At 41.4% G+C, this 20,216-nt stretch overlaps 1 protein-coding gene across 1 annotated transcript in view; it reads right to left on the minus strand.

Annotated features, from left to right (window-relative positions):
* Positions 1-20,216, minus strand: part of LOC129010213 (putative tetratricopeptide repeat protein 41) — a 72,271-nt gene that overhangs the window by 21,222 nt on the left and 30,833 nt on the right. Inside the window, 4 exon segments of the mRNA XM_054444168.1 lie at positions 1,642-1,813; positions 5,546-5,685; positions 17,731-17,909; positions 18,814-19,012. Of these exon segments, the coding sequence (XP_054300143.1) occupies positions 1,642-1,813; positions 5,546-5,685; positions 17,731-17,909; positions 18,814-19,012 (690 nt within the window).

The following is a 20,216-nucleotide window of genomic DNA, read 5'->3' on the forward strand; positions in this document are numbered from 1 at the left end:
GAGATCATCAGCATAAAGCACACAGTAAGCACTCAGTGAATGATAACTATCACTACCAAAGTGAACTTGCAGATGAGAACCTTAGAGAGGGTAAGTAGCTTGCCCAAGGCAACCTTTGATCTTCTAGCCATGGGGCAGAATTGCCCGAGGCGACCTTTGATCATCTAGCCATGGGGCAGATTTCAGAAACAGCTGCAATTCTCTACACTAGTCTTTACCCAACTACCTTTTGCCACACTATGCTACTCTGTACTTCCTCCTATCAAGAGGTGGACACAGCCTGGTGACTTGCTTTGGCCAAATGAATGTGGTGGAAAGAGGCATTGTACCAGTTCTGAGCCTAAGTCTAGGCTTCTGCTCTCCCTCTTGGAATCCTGTGAGCTGCCAAGTGAGGAGGACCAGGCTGTCCTCCTGGAGGATGAGGAACACATGGTCCAGCCACCACTGTCATCCCAGCCAGACAACCACCAGACAACTAAGTAAGGTTAGACCAGCCAGCCCCATCAGCCCTGCCAGCTGACCTCAGATGTTTGCCCGGGCCGAGCCCAAATCTGTTGAGCCCACCCTGGACCAGTGGAATCCCCCAGCTGACCTACAGGCTCATGGCAAATATAAACATTGTTTTAAGCCACAGAGTTTTGGGATGGTTTTTTATGCAACAAAAGCTAATTCATACAGCCATGTAAGTGTGACACACGTCTAGAGACTTCTAGTCTGACTGTAAATGAGTGAGTCAAAATTTCTTAATACCTTAATTCACTAAACATTCTTTGTCTCTGCTATATCAGTGGTATCACAGTGGCCTCAGGCATCAAATACTGGAGAAGAAAACATTGGCTGCCATTCATCAATTAGTACCTACTTATGTGCCAGGCACCATTCTCTGTGCTTTCCAGCCTCCTAACGCTTTTAGTCTCACAATATGTAATGTGGATGCTATTTTTATCCCTACCTTATAAATATAAAAACTGTGACCCAGAAAGTTTAAGTAATGTCTCTAAAGGCACAGAGAGCTAATAAGTGAAGAAAAGGGGTTTAAACCCAGAAAAGCTGGTTTCAGAGTTGAACCATGATGCCCTCACCTTACTGCTTGAAGCTTCCTTCTCTGAAGCTCACCCTAACAGACAATGACACTCTAATAGGTGGTCCATCAGAATCAGGAACACTTTATGTTCAATCCTCACATACCCACCAGCCCTCCAAAAACACCAAGTAGACTGGGCACCATGACTCATGCCTGTAATCCCAGCACTTTGGGAGGCCGAGGCAGGCAGATCACCTGAGGACAGGAGTTCGAAACCAGCCTGGCCAACATGGCGAAACCCCATCTATACTAAAAATACAAAAATTAGCCAGGCATAGTGGTGGGCGCCGGTAATCCCAGCTACTTGGGAGGCTGAGGCAGGAGAATCTCTTGAACCCAGAAGGCGGAGGTTGCCGTGAGTCAAGATCGCACCACTGCGCTCCAGCCTGGGTGACAGAGCGAGACTCTGTCTCAAAAACTAAACAAAACAAGACAAAAACACCAAGTAAACAAAACACACACATCCATTTCCTTTTTCTCACAGGTAGGAATAGTCCAGGAGGAGATTGACTCTGTGACACACGAGAGGCTGTTCCCTCTGCATGTGTCCACCATACCTTTCTGCTTCACCAAGTCCCGGCTGTCTTCTAAGTCACTGAGTGAAAGACACAGCAGGCTTGACCATGCTTTCTGGAAATACTGGAACCCTTACTGAGTCATTCCAGTTTCAAGATACAGTTCTCCAATAGCATTCTGTACTTTGAGAAGCATGTCTGTCATGGACTGGCTCTGTACAAAATGAAAAGGAAACCACCCCTGAGAAAACACAGCATTAGGATACATACAGATACCAGATACCTACCCAACAAAGGCTTATTCATAATGACATTGAAAAAGACTGTATGCTTTACATCATTTCTTAGGAAATTCTAAATATATATATAAGATAATGGTTATGGTGAAAGATGTATTGGGAGGCATTGCAAACCCAGTTAATGTTTGTATTTTTAGTAGAGACAGGGTTTCACTGTGGTTGGCCAGGCTGGTATCAAACTCCTGACCTCAAGTGATCTGCCCGCCTTGGCCTCCCAAAGTGCTGGGATTACAGGCATGAGCCACCGTGCCCAGTGGAAATAAAAAATTTTAAAGAATAACGTGACAATGTCTTGCACGTGTTAAAGATTTCAGAGGAGGTGTTATCCAGAATTCAAATGAACAGCTGTGAACGTTGCTTGAATTCAAATGTGACCAGAGAGCAACTAACTTTATGTTTGACACATTTGTGCACAGAGACTTGAATTTAAATTCCCCTCACTGGTCTAGCATAGTTATTTCAGGATGTAGGGGCCAAGGAAAAACTTATCCTTTACCCTCTGAAGTTTCACTGAAAAAATCAACTGACAAAGGGCAGATTAATAGGAGAAATGGCATACACATTTGTTAGCACGCATAGTGGGGAATTATAGAATACAGACGTTTTTATACCCTGCCTCTTAGGAGAAGGGAGATGGGGAAGTAAAGATAATTTTAGGTGGGGTAGTAAATTATTTTTAGTGGAATTCAATGACCCAAAGCACTACCATGCTCAGTTAATTTTTATACTTTTAGTAGAGATGGGGTTTCACCATGTTAGCCAGGCTGGTCTTGAACTCCTGACCTCAAGTGATCCATCTACCTCAGCCTCCCTAAGTGCTGGGATTACAGGCATGAGCCACCACACCCAGCCCCAGAGATCAATTTTTAATAAACATATCACCTAAATCAGGGTTTCTCAACCTGGGCACCACTGGCATTTTGGGCAGGATAACCCTGAGCTGTGAGGAACTATGCTCTATGGGATGTTCAGCAGCACCTCTGGCCTACCTACTGGATGCCAGTAGCAACTCTCCCCCAAGCTATGACATCCAAAAATGTCTCCAGCCTTGCCAAATGTTCCCTGGGGACCAAAATTGTCCCCTAGTTGAAAACCGCTGGATTAAATTTTTAAATGACCTTATCTGAAGAAATTATAAAAGCAGTACAGTACAGAATGCATATATCACAAATAACAAGATCTTTCCCCTCAAGAATGTTAGTTTGCTACAACGAGTGACGACCACCCAAAAAGAACGTCAGGTACATAACAATGCATTTCTCAGAACACATTTCTGTTGTTAAGTGATGTATGACTGTATTTACATAGCATTAATATTCTTTACTAGCTCTTAAGACAGTTTGTAATTATATATTGATTTGAATAATCATTGGACTAATGTCTTATTAATAGTTATTTCTCCCAAATGACTGTAACCTGCCTAAGGGGAGAAATCATGTTTGATTCTTGCTATTGTATCCCTGGAGCTGGGTTATGTATGATGAAGCCTCTATAAATATTTTGATCTCCATTTACACAGCATTAGAGTGGTTCAGTTACCACTTGAAAAGCAAAGTAATGTTAAAAATGAAATATGCCGAACTTGATTTGTATTAAAAATAACCTGTTAGAAACCAAAAAAAAAAAAAAAATGTCAGGCATATATTCCAAAGAAGTTGCTATTGCCCAAAATAGTCATAAAACCTCTTTTGGAAGTGCCTTCGGAGCCTAAAAACATTTTTAATACTCTTCATGGTGGCTAGTCCCAAAGAACTGCTGCAAAAATATTTTGAAGATAGAATCATAAGATTGATGCCTCCAGAAGGAGCACTCTGAAGTGGGAAGTTCTCTTAAAAGCTTAAATCAAACTCCCTTATATTTCTCACCTAGGCCTCACTTGCTTCATTACACAAAGACAGTAATAACAAAATAGCTACCATATTTAAGATCTTACTGTGTGCCAGACATTATGTGAAGTGCTTTATGCACCTTCTTACTTGACCGTGTTAACAGTCCCTTGAGATAGATATTAGAATCCTCAAAAATGAGAACTCACCAGAGTGCAGGTTAAAATTCCTACCAAGATCACACAAGCAGAAAGTGGCAAAACTAGGATTGAAATCTGGGTCAGTCTGAAAACAGCCCATGCTTTACACAATTGCATGCCACCTTCTAAGGGCATGGAGGAACCTGCCAGTTCTAATTGATTTATAGATACACTTCTGACAGTTATTAAGCACCCACAGGCTATAATATCCCATGGAGGAACAAAAATTGGTAAACAAACATGGTCTCTGCCATAAAAGGACTTTCATTGCTGAGTCTTTTAAGTATCTTTACTAGAACTCCTTCTAGAAAGACGTATGTTGATGGCGACGAGGGCAGTGTTTTATGAAAGTTTAAAGGTCTTTGTTTTAAAATAAAAACAGCTTTGTCTTGAGTTAGACTACCGTAAACCCACAAATTCTACTAAAATCAGTGAAAGTTAATACTTAAAAAAAAAAAATAGCAGTTAGGCCAGGAGTGGTGACTCACACCTATAATCCTAGCATCTATAGGTGACTCACACCTATAATCTTTGGAAGGCCAAGATGGGAGGATCGCTTGAGTTCAGAAGTTTGAGACCAGCCTAAGCAACGTAGCAAAATCCTGTCTCTACAAAAAAAATTGAAAAACCAGCCAGGCGTGGTAGGGCACCCCTGTGGTCCCAGCTACTTGGGAGACTGAGGTGGGATGATTGATTAAGCCGGGAAGGTTGAGACTGCAGTGAGCCATGATCACACCACTGTACTCCAGCCTGGATGACAGAGCAAGACCCTGTCCCCCCCAAAAATAAACTTACATTAAATAAAATAGTAGTTAAATGTCATCATAAGCATATAGTTGTTATGAGTTATGTTATGTTATGAGTTATGTTATGAGTGATGCTTTCATTGTAGTCAACAAAGCCAAAAGTTCATATTTCAGAAAAAGCAAATCAATATAGGGCCAAGACATCAATCAACCTTCCCCAGTATCTCTTTTTTTTCTTCCAGATGGAGTCTTGCTCTGTCGCCAGGCTGGAGTGCAGTGGAGCGATCTCGGCTCACTGCAACATCCGCCTCCCAGGTTCAGGTTCAAGCGATTCTCCTTGCTTCAGCCTCCCGAGTAACTGGGACTACAGGCGCGTGCCACCATGCCCAGCTAATTTTTGTATTTTTAGTAGAGATGGGGTTTCACCATGTTGGCCAGGATGGTCTCAATCTCTTGACCTCATGATCCGCCTGCCGTGGCCCCCCAAAATGCTGGGATTACAAGTGTGAGCCACCGTGCCTGGCCTCCCAACATCTTTATGAAACTTATAACCAAGTCTTTGGCTAGTCTTTTATCAATGCATTTCAATCTACCACTGTATTTCCATTTTTGCTTCATGAACATTTCTTTTTTTTTTCCAAAGTGTCACCTATCAGTACTCATTCATTCTATAATGATTCCTATCTACTTATTGTTTGTTGTCATTAATGTGCAATTGGGGCATGGGTTAAAATCATAGCTTCCTCATTGGTGAACTAAATGGATTCCTCTATTGCATTAAATTACTTTTACATGAACAAAGGTAAATAATATCTGAAAATATCTAACACAAAAGGAATAAAGTTTGAAGGATTTAAAATATACTCTCAGTTTACCTGTACTAACATGTCCTCAACACTCAAGAACAACTCTTCAGCTTCATTAGTCTTGCCCATAAATTTCAAAAAACTCCCAATAAAGAACATTAATCGACATTTGTCAGGGACAGTAAGTTCAATAAGCCTGCATTGCAGCACTAGAATGGAAAGAAAAGTAAATAATCCCACAGCATATTTGGAAAAGAACAAAGAGTACCCATTGCTTAATCTTAATATTGATATAGAAGTTAAATGCATTAGCCATAGTTCAGGTTCTCTCTCAAGGGTTCAGCACTTTGCTTGTATTAAGATTTACATATAATGCCAAACAGTTTATACTATGACATGAAAAATAACTAATAATCTTTGTATGTAAATGTTGAAAACTAGTCAAAAAAGAGTATTTATAGCTCAATCCATGCATTGCTCTAATTTGTATTTTGGGGTGACTTTCAGATAAGAAGAAAAAGATATTTAAATTTCTTACACCATTCTGCCCTCTGTCGCAACTATCTTGAACTGCTGGCTTTAACAGAAAGAAAATCCTAAAAGAACAAAATAAGGAGGCATACAGTGTGTGTGTGTGTGTGTGTGTGTGTGTGTGTGTGTGTGTGTGTAGTTATACCTTATACACACATGAAAACAGAATTTTTTAACTTAAAGACCCAATTAAATACATGGTGCTGCAAAGCTGCATTTTTAGAATTTCCTTTTCCATATGTTCCAGCATCTAAATGTCTACATTTGTTCATTTGTTAAAATTATGGCATTTAATATGTTTGACATAAATATATTCTTTGCTCCTCATCTGTTCCTTTGCTCATGTTGAAGTCATCTCAGCCTTGACTATTCTCCTTCTTTCTTTCTGCCTGTTTTTCCATGGATCACATTCCACAACCCTCAGCTTTGTAGGGAGGCTGGAGCTATGGTGCTTCAAGTCAAAAAGCAAAAACTAAAACACAGACAAGGGAGACAGAATGCTGAGAGCCAGAGTCCAAGACATTTGTGCAAAGTGGCCGTTCAAGCAATGGGGCCTGGGGTGGGAATGAGAACTCAGAGGAAGAAGCAAGAGACAGGGAGCCTCAGAGTCAGGAGGAGCTGCTTGGAGCAGACAAACAAGGATGCCTGGACAAACAGTGCAGGGATGGGCTCCTGCCCAGGGTGAGGCTTCTGCACATCCAGGAGAACTTTGCTTCCAGATTCCTGACAAGGGCTCAGGTTGAAACGGATGATGTCCATCACTGCATTTAATACTCAATTCAACAATCTCCTTTGCCTTAAGAAACCCTTATTCATAAACCCTTCCTCCTACCCTACCACATGCTCATATTCACTGACTTAGCACCAATGTAGAGTCTGAGAAGACAAACATAATTTTTCTCATTATAAAGCTAATATATGTGTATTATAGAAAACTTAGAAAAAATAGAAAACTATAATTAAGAAATTTAAAAACCTACAATTGCATCAAAGATAATTTTTAAGATATTGCTATATGACTTCTAATCTTTTGTGTGTACCATATAACACAAACACACACACACATATACACCTTTTTAAAATTAAAATTGGGATCATCTTACACCTACTGTGGATGTGCTAGATACTGGATATATATCAAACATAATACAATCAATCATTTCTGCTCTCATGGAACTTAAAATCTATCAAAAACATAATGTGAACAATTTTCCATATCCTTAAATATTCTTTGAGAGCATACATATTTAAGACCAGATTTTATTCCATTTACAGATTATCATTAGTCAATTTTTCACTATTGTAAGATGCTACCTAATGAGAATTATTCACAGAAATGTTTGTAAACACCCCTGATTACTTCCTTAGAACAATTTTTAGAAATTGAAAATCACAGTAGATTCGTATTTTTAAGGCTTTGATATATATTGCCAAATTACTCCCCAGAAAGATTGTCCCAATATAAATTCTTACCTGTATCATGTAAAAGTACCTATTTTTTCACATCTTTACCAATATTATTATTGTTTATAAAAATCCTTGCAAAAAATAATTGCCAGTTTGGTACCTGAAAATATAGCATCCTACTGTTGTTGGGTTTTTGTTTGTTTGTTTGTTTTTTGGAGACAGAGTCTCACTCTGTTGCCCAGGCTGGAGTGCAGTGGCACGATCTCAGCTCATTGCAACCTCCGCCTCCCAGGTTCAAGCAATTCTCCTGCCTCAACCTCCTGAGTAGCTGGGACTACAGGTGCACACCACCATGCCCAGCTAATTTTTCGTATTTTAGTAGAGACGGGGTTTCACCATGTTGCCCAGGCTGGTCTCGAACTCCTGAGCTCAGGGAATCCGCCCACCTGGGCCTCCCAAAGTGCTAGGATTACAGACTTGAGCCACTGCGCCTGGCCCCTACTGTTGTTTTAATTTGCATTTATTTTACTAGTGAAACAGAATATTTTAACATATTTATTAACCATTTATACTGTTTTTCATCGACTCTAACATGCCTCAATTGCAAGATGCATCCTTACTTCAGAAATGTTTAGTTTGAGAAAGTATGCATCTTAGAACCAATAGAATCTGGTATTTCTTCTTTAGTGAATTTGTTTCTTCAGCAATCATTTCCTGAGCACCATGGGCACTTGTCAAGGACCAGGCAGAGTCCTGGGGGAGAGTAGACAAAGGAGGAGTCCAAGCAGGCCCAGGCCCTGCCTTTTAGGCTGTCAAAATAATAAGGAAGACAGACCATCTCATAATCATACAAGTAGATACAAAATTAAAACTATGAAAATAATCATGAATGAGATGATAATATAAACTGGGGAAGGTTTCTCCAGAAAACTGACAATTCAACCGGGCATTAAAGAAAGAACAGAAGGTTTTGAAGCAAAATGGTGAGGGAGAATGTGGGAAATTCTGGGCAGAGAGAACAGCATATCCAAAGGCTCTAGATCAGGAAAAAGTGTGGAGTCTAGAAAATTGAAACAAGGAGACTGAAGAGTAGAGACAACAAGGGCATTTGATTCAAGGGAAGAATAGAGATATAGAAAGATGCCAGTCAGCACCCACCCCATGCCCAGTGCTGCTCCAGACACAGGAGACATGGTGATAAACCCAAGAGGAAGGGTCCTCCTCTCAAGGACCTGATTGCCAGTGGCTGGAAGGCCTACGCGCAGGGAAGGAGGAGCAGATTTTTTTTTTTAAAGTAAAGAAGACAATGTCAGGTAGCAGTAAAGGTTACACAAAAAATTAAGATACATTAGCATGATCAAGAATGGCTAAATGTAACATTATATTGAGGAAGCCACTGTGAGAAAGTCATGCTTCAGCTCAGATCTGAATAACCAGAAAAAACTCGTGCTACAAATATCAATAATACAAAGAGCATTTTTGGCAGAAGGAACAGTGGGTGCCAAGGCCCAAAGGGAAATGTACTTGAAGGACAAAAAGAAGGCCAATAGTACTTAATAGTAGAGGTTAAGAGGAAGAATCATAAAAGATGATGTTACCCAGGCATGCAGGGGCCAAGTTATATAAGGTATTGTAGGTTAGGCTGAGAAGTTAAATTGCATCATAAGCACAACTGCAATCCATTGGAGTGGCCTTAATCTGGGAAGTGACATGATTTGGTCTATACTCTTAAGATCTAATTCTGGCTATTGTACAGACAATACACTTTACAGGAACAAAAACTAAAGTAGGAAGACCAGTAAGTAGGCTATTACAATAGGCCAGATGAGAGATAATAATGGTGGCATGGGCTCACTAGAGTGATGCCAGTGAAAGGGATATCCCTTCTCACCACTCCTATTTAGTATCATACTAGGAGTCCTACCTAGTGCAATAAGACAAGAAAAGGAAATAAAAGGTATACATAGTGAGAAGGAAGAAATAAAACTGTCTTTGTTCACAAATGCTGTAATTGTTTATGTAGAAAATCCCAAAGAATCAACAACTCCTGGAAATAACAAGTAATTTATAGTAGGGTTGCAAGATTCAAGGTTAACACACAAGTCAATTGCTTTTCAATATACCAGCAATAAACATTGGAATTAGAAATTAAAAACACAATGCCATTTGTAATAGCACCGAAAGAAAATAAAATGGGTATAAATCTAACAAATTTAGAATCCATATGCAGAAAACAACAAAACTCTAATGAAAGAAGCCAAAGAAGATCTAAAGAAATGAATAAGTATTCCACGGTGGTGGACTGGAACACTCAATATTGTTAAGATGACAATTCTGCACTTGACCTATAGATTCAATGCACTTCCAATCAAAATCCCAGCAAGCTATTATGTAAATACTGACAAATTAATTCTAATGTCTATATGAAAAGGCAAAAGACCCCTAATAGCTATGTTAGCTCCCTAGGACTGCTGTAAGAAATTACCACAAACAGGGTGGCTTAAAATAACAGATTATTCTCTTAACAGTTCTGGAGGCTAGAAGTCCAAAATCAAGGTATTAGCAAGGCCATGCTCTCTCTGAAGGCTTCAGGGAAGAATCCTTCCTTGCCTCTCTCCAGCTTTTGGTGACTCTGTGAAATCCTTGGTGTTCCTTGGCTTGTAGACGCATTACTCCAATCTCCACCCTTGTCTTAATGTGGTGCTCTCTGTGTGCCTATGTCCAAAATTCTCTCTCTTATAAGGACTCTAGTTATTGGATTAGGGACCATCATAACCCAGTATGATTTAATCTTAACTTGATTAGATCTGAAAATACCCTATTTCCAAATAAGGTTAGATTCCAAATAAGGTTAAATAAGGAGGTTAGGAATTGAACGTATCTTTTTTGGAAGACACAACTCTATCCACTACAATAGCCAGAACAGTACTGAAAAAAGAATAAAATTAAAACATGACTACTATCCAACTTCAAAACTTACTACATAGCTCCAGTAATAAAGATAGCATGGTATTAGTGTAAAAAATAGACACATCAACCAATGGAACAGAATAGAGAGCCCAGAAACAAAGCCACACACCTACCAACATCTGATCTTCAACAAAGTTGACAAAAACATGCAATGGGAAAAGGATTCCCTATTCAATAAATGGTGCTGGGATAACTGGCTAGCCATATGCAGAAGACTGAAACTGGACCCCTTCCATATAATATATACAAAAATCAACTCAAGATAGATTAAAGACTTAAATGTAAAACCTAAAACTATAAAAGCCCTAGAAGAAAACCCAGGAAATACCATTCTGGACATAGGCTCTGGCAAAGATTTCATGATGAAGACACCAAAAGCAATTGTAACAAAAACAAAAATTGACAGTGGGAACTAGTTAAACTAAAGATCTCTTACACAGCAAAAGAAACTATCAACAGAATAAAGAGACGACACACAGAATAAAAGAAAATATTTGCAAACTATGCATCTGACAAAGGACCAACATCCAGAATCTATAAGGCACTTAAACAAATTAACAAGCAAAATACAAACAACCCCATTAAAAAGTGGGCAAAGGACCTGCACAGACAATTTTCAAAAGAAGACGTACATGCAGCCAACAAACATACGAAAAAATGCTCATCATCACTAATCGCTAGAGAAATGCAAATCAAAACCACAATGAGATATCATCTTACACCAGTCAGAATGGCTATAAAAGTCAAAAAGTAACAGATGGTGGCAAGGTTGCAGAGAAAAGGGAAGGCTCATACATTGCTGGTGGGAGTGTATATTAGTTCAGCCATTGTGGAAAGCAGTTTGGCAATTTCTCAAAGAACTTAGAATTACCATTTGACCCAGCAATCCCATTATTGAGTATATCCCAAAGGAATATAAATCATTCTACATAAAGACACATGCACGCGTATGTTCACTGCAGCACTATTCACAATAGCAAAGACATGAAATCAACCTAAATGCCCATCAATGGTAGGCTAGATAAAGAAAATACAGGTCTGGACACCTGTATCATCCCTGTAATCCCAGCACTTTGGGAGATTGACGTCAGGAATTCGAGACCACCCTGGTCAACATGGCAAAACCCCATCTGTACTAAAAATACAAAAATTAGCTGAGTGTGGTGGTGCACACCTATAGTCCCAGCTGCTCAGGAGGCTGAGGCATGAGAATCACTTGAACCCAGGAGGGGAAGGTTCCAGTGAGCCAAGATCATGCCACTGCACTCCAGCCTGGGCAACAGAGCAAGATGCGGTCTCAAAAAGAAAAAGAAAATATGCTATATACACAATTTGGAATACAATGCAGCCATAAGAAAGTAACAAGATCATGTCCTTTGCAGGAACATAGAGGGAAGTGGAGTTCATTATGCTAAGCGAACTAATGCAGGAACGGAAAACCAAATACTGCATGTTCTCACTTATAAGTGGGAGCTAAACACTGAGTACACATGCACACAATGAATGCACACACAATGAACAACAGACACTGGGGCCTACTGGAGTGTGGGAGGAGGGTGAAGATCAAAAAACTACCCATTAAGTACTATGCTTATTACCTGGGGGATGAAATAATCTGTACACCAAGCCCCCATGACATGCAATTTACCTATATAACAAACTGTGCATGTACCTCTGAACTTAAAATAAAGTTTATTTTTAAAATGGTAAAAAGATTTGAACAGACAATTCACCAAAGAAGATATACAGGTAGAAAGTAAGCATACGTAAAGGTGCTCAACATCATTTGTTACTAGGCAATTGCATATTAAACCAGTAATGAGATACCACTATACACCTATTAGAATGGCCCAAATCCAAAAAACTGACAAAACCAAATGCCGATGAGGATGCAGAGCAATAGGAACTCTCATTCATTCCTGGTGAAAATGTGTTTCTTACAAAACTAAGTATATTCTTACCATACGATCCAGCAATTGTACTCCCAGATATCTACTCAATTGATTTGAAAACTTGTGGCCACACAAAAACTTGCCATGTAAATGTTTATAGCAGGTTTATTCATAATCACCAATAACTGAAATTATCCAAAATGTCCTTCAACAAGTGAATGAATAAACAAAACTGTGGTAAATCCATATGATGGAATATTATTCAACAATAAAAATAAATGAAGTCTAAACCATCAAAGACACAGAGGAACCTTAAATGCATATTAGTAATCTTCACAACTGTATATGGCTGCCCTGATGATAGCTTAGAGAAGGACAGTGGTGGCAGAGATGGAGAAGTGAACAACTTTGAAAAACAGGAAGTAAAGAATGTCAGGGCTCATTGATGAAATAGATTTGGAGATGAGGTAAAAGAGAGGAAGGTGACTAGGATGACTCCAAGGTGGGAATTCCAGAGACAGTTCCTGGGAAAGAACCTGCTTTTGGAAGGATGCTCACAAGTTCAGTTTTAGATATGTTAGGTCTAAGATGTTTTGGAGACCATATCCAAGTGCAGACTTACGTAGGCAGTGGGATACATAGGCATCATGTCTCTGAGCACCTCCATCACTTGCTTGCACATGCCATATCTGCTCCTAGTCTGTCTCTTCTTGTCTTTGACACAGTCCAGAAATGCAACTTCAGCTAGAATTGGATTTTCTTCACCCTGATGTGGCCCAGGGCTCCCGCCAAAAACAAGAGTATCATGCCACAGGAAATCTATAAAAACTGAGCCAAGCCTAGAAGCTGTCCTCTAGGTTCAAAGCCCTCTCTACAGGTCATCAATCAGAGATGCAACTTCCCTAGATGAGTGCCGCAAGGAAGGACAAACCTAGGCACCAAGTAGACCGGGCAAGAAGCACCCAAGGAGATACAAGTTCAAGACTCCAAACAGCACATCATTTCCCATCAACCTGTTAGGTTTGTCATTCTCATACCACCAGAGGGAGCCAAACTTCACGGTCCAGAGGGAAGAACTAGGAGAGAGGTGTGCACTCCATCCCCCAGCAGCAGCAACCAGGAGCGAGAAGCGGGAGAGACATCAGACACTCTTCCAGTCCCCCAGCCAACTAATGAGACTGAGGCACCCTTAGAAAACTCTGGGATTTTAAACAACTTTCCAGAGGCAGGCAGCAGTCAAAAGTATAAGTAGCATATTTCTCAAAGCAGCAGGGGATAATGAAGAATGAGACCCTAAAAGGGGATCCTTAGTCATTTCCTGCATGGGGAGAGAGGCTAGGCAAGGAATTGGAGCTCTCTTTCTACTTTGAAGCATGCCTGCCTGGAAAGTTCTTCTCCACCCAATAGTGGGATCTGGCCCTCCCCTCCTCAAGCCTCTTCTTCCCACTGGTGGGTTTGGGGGAAAGGAGTTTTTGTCCTACATCCCCTTCCCCATCTGTCTGGCTTCAGTGGTGATGCCTGACTCTACCTGATGCTCCAGACCCTAAACTCCTGCCCCCACCTAGGCCCCAAAGTCCCAGCTGGGTTTGCACTTCCTGAGGCTGCTTGCTGTCCCATCTCTGATCCACAGTCTTCAAATGTAGTACACAATGGATTCTCCTTTATCTTCCCCAAACCATTTGTTTGTAACAGACTTTTACTAAAAATGTCAAGTATCAGAGTAGGGCTTCAATACAGCATAGAGAAGATGGTAACTCAAAATGGAATCTGAAGATATTTAATTAAATTAATTCAGTTGACATTCATCCTCCCTTGGGGGAATTTCGAACTCTCAGTCCCAGTTTTCCTCCTGACCCTCTAATCCCTCCTTCTTCCCCTTGCTGCTTCCTTCTCCCCTGCTCACCCCTTGGAATTTTGTCCCAGGCCCACCTCTCTTCTCCCCTTCCCTGACAATCTCCTTCCCTCTCCCGGCTTCCATCCAGAAACAGGTATGCATCTCTGGCCTGGCTCTTTTTCTGAGCCCAGTGATTACCCCTCCTGGCTTTCTACAGTGACTCCAAACTCCACATGGGTTCTGTCCCCCAACCCCCTCCTTTGGGAGTGTGTCCTGTTTGGGTCCATGGCCGTGTCGTCTACCCAGTCATTCAAGTCAGAGCCGTGGGAGTCATCTCTGACTCCTCCATTTCTTTGCACCCAATTGATGATTGCGTCCTGTGGATTCTATTTTCAAACCTTCCACCCCATCTTCTAAGCCAAAATTGCCTGCCATCTGGGTTATTACTACTAGCAGCTCTTCATGACACCACACTTGTCCCTTTTTGTTTCATTCTTTACACAACACCCAAGGTGACCTTTTAAAACCAAACCTGTTACCATCTTGCTTAAATCCCTCATAGCCGCCCACGGCTGTTTGGATAAGCACTGACTCCTTAGCAGGATCTTGGTACTTGGGCTCCTGCCTGCCTCTGCAGCCTCAGGGCTCCCTTCACTGTCCATCTTCTCTTGTAGCCATGTTGGACTCTTCAGTTCTTCAGACTCACTACGCTCCCTCTCAACTCTGGATCTTCAACTATGCCGTTCCCTCTCCCTGGAATTCTTTCCCCTTGTCACTCTGTCAGATTCAAGACAAGAAGCCACCTCCCTGCTCTATGTTCCATGCCACCATCACTTTGAACGTCTCTTCTCGGAACAAATTGCTTTTTAATGTCTGTCATTTACACTTGACCATAAGCTGCCTTGAGGCAGGAACCGCGTCTGCCTTATTGCTGTATCCTTGGCATCTAGCACCACGCATGGCACAAGCAGGCCCTCAGTTAGTAGTATCAAATTAATTTGGAGGAATGTCAGCATTTGCCCAGACCTCTTTATTACAAAAGGAGGGCAGGGTTGAACTGGCAGGCAGCTCCCAGGATGGCACACTATAAAACAGGATTTCTCCCAGAATTCTTCGAAAAAAAAATAGTCCAGTTAAGGGTCTTACCTCCAGCAGCACCCCAGGAGGGCGAATTGATTCAGGGCTGTGTGTGGCTACATAATTATGATAAGAAAACATGTTTGGGGAGGCCCAGACAGCCGACCAGACCACTGTAATACCTCCTATGGCTATGATATGAGATTCCTGCTATAATTAAACCTTGTTCTGATTAATCTAACACATTTTTCTATTGCTTTGGTGGTAAGTACTTAAGCTTGTGACTTCTACTTTTAGCAACCCACAAAGAGAGAAAAGTAAGCCCACACAATCCTGGAAGGACTTTGGGGAGAACTCCCCCAAATGGCCATGGGCTGACTCTCCCAGCCAGGGTGGGAGGTAAGGTAAGACAGTGAACAGCTACAATAAGTAGAGTGGCTGGATCACAGCCTTGCTTTATGAAACTGGTCCAGACAGACAAAAGGAAGCCCTGGCGGAGATGAGAGAATGGATGCCAGAGGCTTCATGGAAGTAAATTCTACAGGACTTGGCCATGATTTAATCTGATGTATGTGAGAGGCAATTATGGAGGCCAGGACTACTTGCTGAGAGGGCCCTGGGAGTCCAGAATAACACAGACACTAACCAGCAGGATCTTAGATGTTGATACAGGTGACATCATGTTTACAGAATCACCAGAAGAGCTCTACGATGTTCCCCACCTAATTCTAACTCAGCTCATTTACATCCAGGAAATCTTCACATGCTGAAATATTAGGTGATTTCCTACCAGTTTCAACTCTCATCCCCTCGCCCCTTACATCACCATAACAACCACGCTATGATAAGCAGTTGTGGCATTGTCTGGAAGGACTTTTACCCCCTGTTGGAGGTTTAGTCTTCCTCTGGTTAGTGTTCAGCTTCCTGTGAAAAACAGAAACGTCCCCTCCTGCCCCCTTCCCTCCACTCCCCTGCCCCGCATCCCTAAGCACTGACACACTTCCAGATAGATCCATGTCCAGACAGATCCTAGCTCCATTCCACACACACGTATCCTTATGAGGATTGCCTGGCTTCTTCCACCTGGATGATTGCTGGGTCAGACAAATTCTGAAATTAAGTCATACACGACAATAAGGATCAAGGCAAAGTCTAGATGTTCAAGGATCAAAAGGGGTACAAATGTGGTAAAGCCCAAATCTATTCCTAACTATCTGGGAGACCTCAAGCAACTTACCTGTCTGAGACTCAGTTTCCTTAATTTCAGTCAAGATATTACTAGTATTATAGCAATTTTATGAGAATTAAACAAAATGACACATATAAAGTACTTAACTCAAAGCCAGGCATGTAACAAATGCTCAAAATCTGTTATGATCACTGAACTGTAAAGCCCAGAAGGATTTCATTTCCTTGTTCATTGCTGTGTCAGTGAGTCCATGAGTTCACGGTCCAGGGAAGGCGCTGAGTTAATACTCGTTGAAAGAATGAATGAAGGTTATTATTCTGTTGAATAAGCCAGGAAATGCAGGATGAAAGAGAGTGACAGGGGAGAGGGCAGGCAAAGGGGCTTGCTTATGGAGAACAAAGGGAAGAAATAGTAACCAAAGTGCTGTCCAAACCCAAGCCACGGAAGCAGAACGTCAAAGAATAGCTGCCCTCATTTTGACTGAGGCCACCTTGAAGTAGTGTTTTCAACACTGAGTGATGGAAAAAGTTGCTGCTACCATCAGCAGGCAGAGGGATCATGGAAAAAGCAATCTGGGAGAGAAAATCCTGAAATAATGTAGGTTTTCACCTATTTAATTTGAAGTGTTAACTGCTCACTCAGGAAAGTTGTTAATCAAGCAATAATACTCTTACTAGCTCTCATAAAAGAGGGGATGTAGCTGGTACTCCAAAAAGAGGTTCAAGCTGGAAAGACAGAAGGTATTAAGGCTGTAGTTGAAGCCACGAAAAAGTGGAGAGACAGAAAGAATGTTAAGGACAAACCCCTAAAAAAGAGTCATTGTGGCCGGGCGCACTGGCTCACGCCTGTAAATCCCGGCACTTTGGAAGGCTGAGGCAGGTGGATCATGAGGTCAAGAGACTGAGACCATCCTGGCCAACATGGTGAAACCCCACCTCTACTAAAAATACAAAAATTAGCTGGGTGTGGTGGCACGTGCCTGTAGTCCCAGCTACTCGGGAGGCTGAGGCAGGAGAATCACTTGAACCCAGGAGGCGGAGGTTGCAGTGAGCCGAGATCTCACCACTGCACTCCAGCCTGATGACAGAGCAAGACACCATCTCAAAAAAAAATAAAATAAAAAATATAAAATATAAAAAAAGAGTCACTGCAAGAAGATAAAGAGAAGCCATTTCAAAATTAACACTTTTTCCTGATTTCTTGTCTTCAAAACTTATTGGCTTCAATTGTAGAAAGGAGTAATCAGGGAGGTCTGTTGGATTGATCAGAATTATGTGAGGAAACAGGAGAATCATAACTTTGGCCACTCTATATCCCACCAAAATGGACTACTGAAACATTGCAACTCACATACCTGAGAGTGTACCGCTCTTCCTCATCGTATGGCACTGATCTGCTTTAATCTTGGCCACTGAAAGTAAATAGGCCTCAGAGACATCATAGCCGGCCTCCAATAATACATTCCAGAAGTGAATGAGGTGCAGCCTTGTCCAGAAGCCCAGGCTTTGGATTTTTGATATAAAGTCTGTGATACTTGTGACACAATGTATTAATAGATACCATTTTAGTATTTTAGGCCTTAAAGGAAGCTCTTCTACTTACCACATTTCAGTAGCCTATTCATAAACATCTTACCTAACATATCTTTTGGAGATCACCAGATAAATATGAGCCTTTCACTCTTCAGCAGTCAAAGCCAATTCTCCTGATCCACCCAGGAAGCCCCCTCCTCTGAGAAGGCTCCCTGGGTCTACCAGGCAGAGCACCAGCCGCTCCCTCTTCTGTGCTTGCAAAAGTTCATTGCGTCATTGCTCTAGTGAGGCATTACCACCATGTACAGTAATTCTCTGGCTCCACATCTTCCCCAACTAGATGGAAAGCACCTACAGGCTTAGAGCTGTATCTATTCACTTCTGCACCCTCAGGGCCTAGCAGGTTGTGGGAGACAGGATGGGTCATAAATAGATGTTTGCTGAATTAATGAGTCAGAGGAAAAGAAGAAAGACAAGGAAGGGAAGGGAGGTAGGTGGGAGGGAGTAAGAGGGAAGAGGAAGTAGTATAGGGAAAAGAAGGGAATGGAAGGGAAGCAGATAGGAGGGTCTAGCAGAGCTTGCCCAATCTTCTACCTTTTCCAGCTCTCATCTTTGCCCTCCTCTCTCTGGAATGCCACTTAACTTTGAGAGGACTCCACATAGAGTGAAGAGGAGAAATGAACACTCTGCAGAGCCAGACAGACCAAGGGGAGTAACCCTGGAGATCCAGCAACCACAGAAGTTGATGCCAGAGGATGGTTCCATCTGAATGAATGATGGGTGCTTGAATGGATAAATGAATGGTACAACTTGTTCAAGGGAACCATGGGTATCTAAACATAGCACCAGTAAAAGGGAAAGCTAAATCTGCCTAAATACAATGATATAAAAACGGCAAGACTTACCTAGGGCTTGAGAGAAAGCTGCACAACCCCCGCAAGCATCCACTCATTTTCATATGCCATGGCAGTTCTTGATACACTCTCCAGAGAGAGGTTTACCGCTGGAAGTATCTGATCAACACTTGGTGAAAATGTGTTTTCTTGTGATTCATTGGGGTCTGAAATGAACATGGACTGCTTTCTCTGACAGGAGTGATTACACCTATTTTAAAATCAATTATAGTTTAATGACTTTTTAGTACATGAAAATACTACAGCAAAAATATGACAACTCTGTGGCTGTAATTAGAGAAATAAAAGTCAGTATAACTGGAAAAAAATTGTATCTTACACATCAATCTGAATTTACCAAAGAATTTGTTCTAGTTACGCTCGCTGACCTAGAATTGGAGAAGTTTGTGGGCATGTTGATATTCCATGTTAAGTCTTTCCCCTCCCCCAAGGAAACATTTGTAACCTACTTTTCTACTTTAAATATACACTATGGTTACTGCTTAAATAAGCACTTTTGAACATTTCATAGTGTGCATTTTGGAGAAGTTGAGCCATTGCCTGGATCTCATATGAGCCAAGGGGTAGCTGGCAAACAAATGGCAAATTTAATATTGGAGCCAGGATTACTATATCTTCACTTCCAAAGAGAAATGGTCCCAGTAGATCATACTACGCAGACATAAGCTTCTCAAAAACAAAAGCTTTGTTTAACTAAATCCTGGTGATCTCTATCCTTGAAAACTAAAATAGAAGTATTTTTAACTTTTCTGCTTGTCACTTTTTCTTGCAAGATAATGGAATACACAGCTAGGTGGCACACCAAGCCCAGCTCTTCGTAAGAACTCTAACAAAAGGGGAACTCATTGTTTAAACAACCGTTCTCCATCTCCACTTACATGATTTCCAGGTCACCCACTCATATGGACAGACCCCAAGCTATCTGGTCTAAAGGGTGCAGATGTGTCCAGATGGCAAGTGCAGTGCCTTACAGGCCCCTGCAAGAAAAAAAAACTCCCCTCCTCCACTGTGTATGGCAAAACTATGTGTGTGGTTATAAATCGGGAAAGTGGGGTGGAAATGAGGGAGAAAAAGAACTGGCATAAATAGTACTTGGGTTCAAGATCTGGAGAGTTAAACACAATACATAAAGCATGCAAAACATTTTCATAGAAAATGCAGCATTTAATTTAAAATAACCTCATGAGGAGGATATACATATGCATCCCCATTTAACAAAATCAGAGAGACAGGTGACTTACCCCTGGTCAGCACATGACCAGTAACTGCAGAAGTAGCATTCCAACCTTCTGGTTTAATGCCACTGCTCCTCCAACTACACATACGATGAGAGGAATGGTTTGACCCCAGCATCATCTTTATGCACATTGCCGCACTCAATGATAGACTAAATG

The sequence above is a fragment of the Pongo pygmaeus genome, chromosome 10 (genome assembly GCF_028885625.2).
Source record: "Pongo pygmaeus isolate AG05252 chromosome 10, NHGRI_mPonPyg2-v2.0_pri, whole genome shotgun sequence".
In the NCBI taxonomy this organism is placed as follows: domain Eukaryota; kingdom Metazoa; phylum Chordata; class Mammalia; order Primates; family Hominidae; genus Pongo; species Pongo pygmaeus.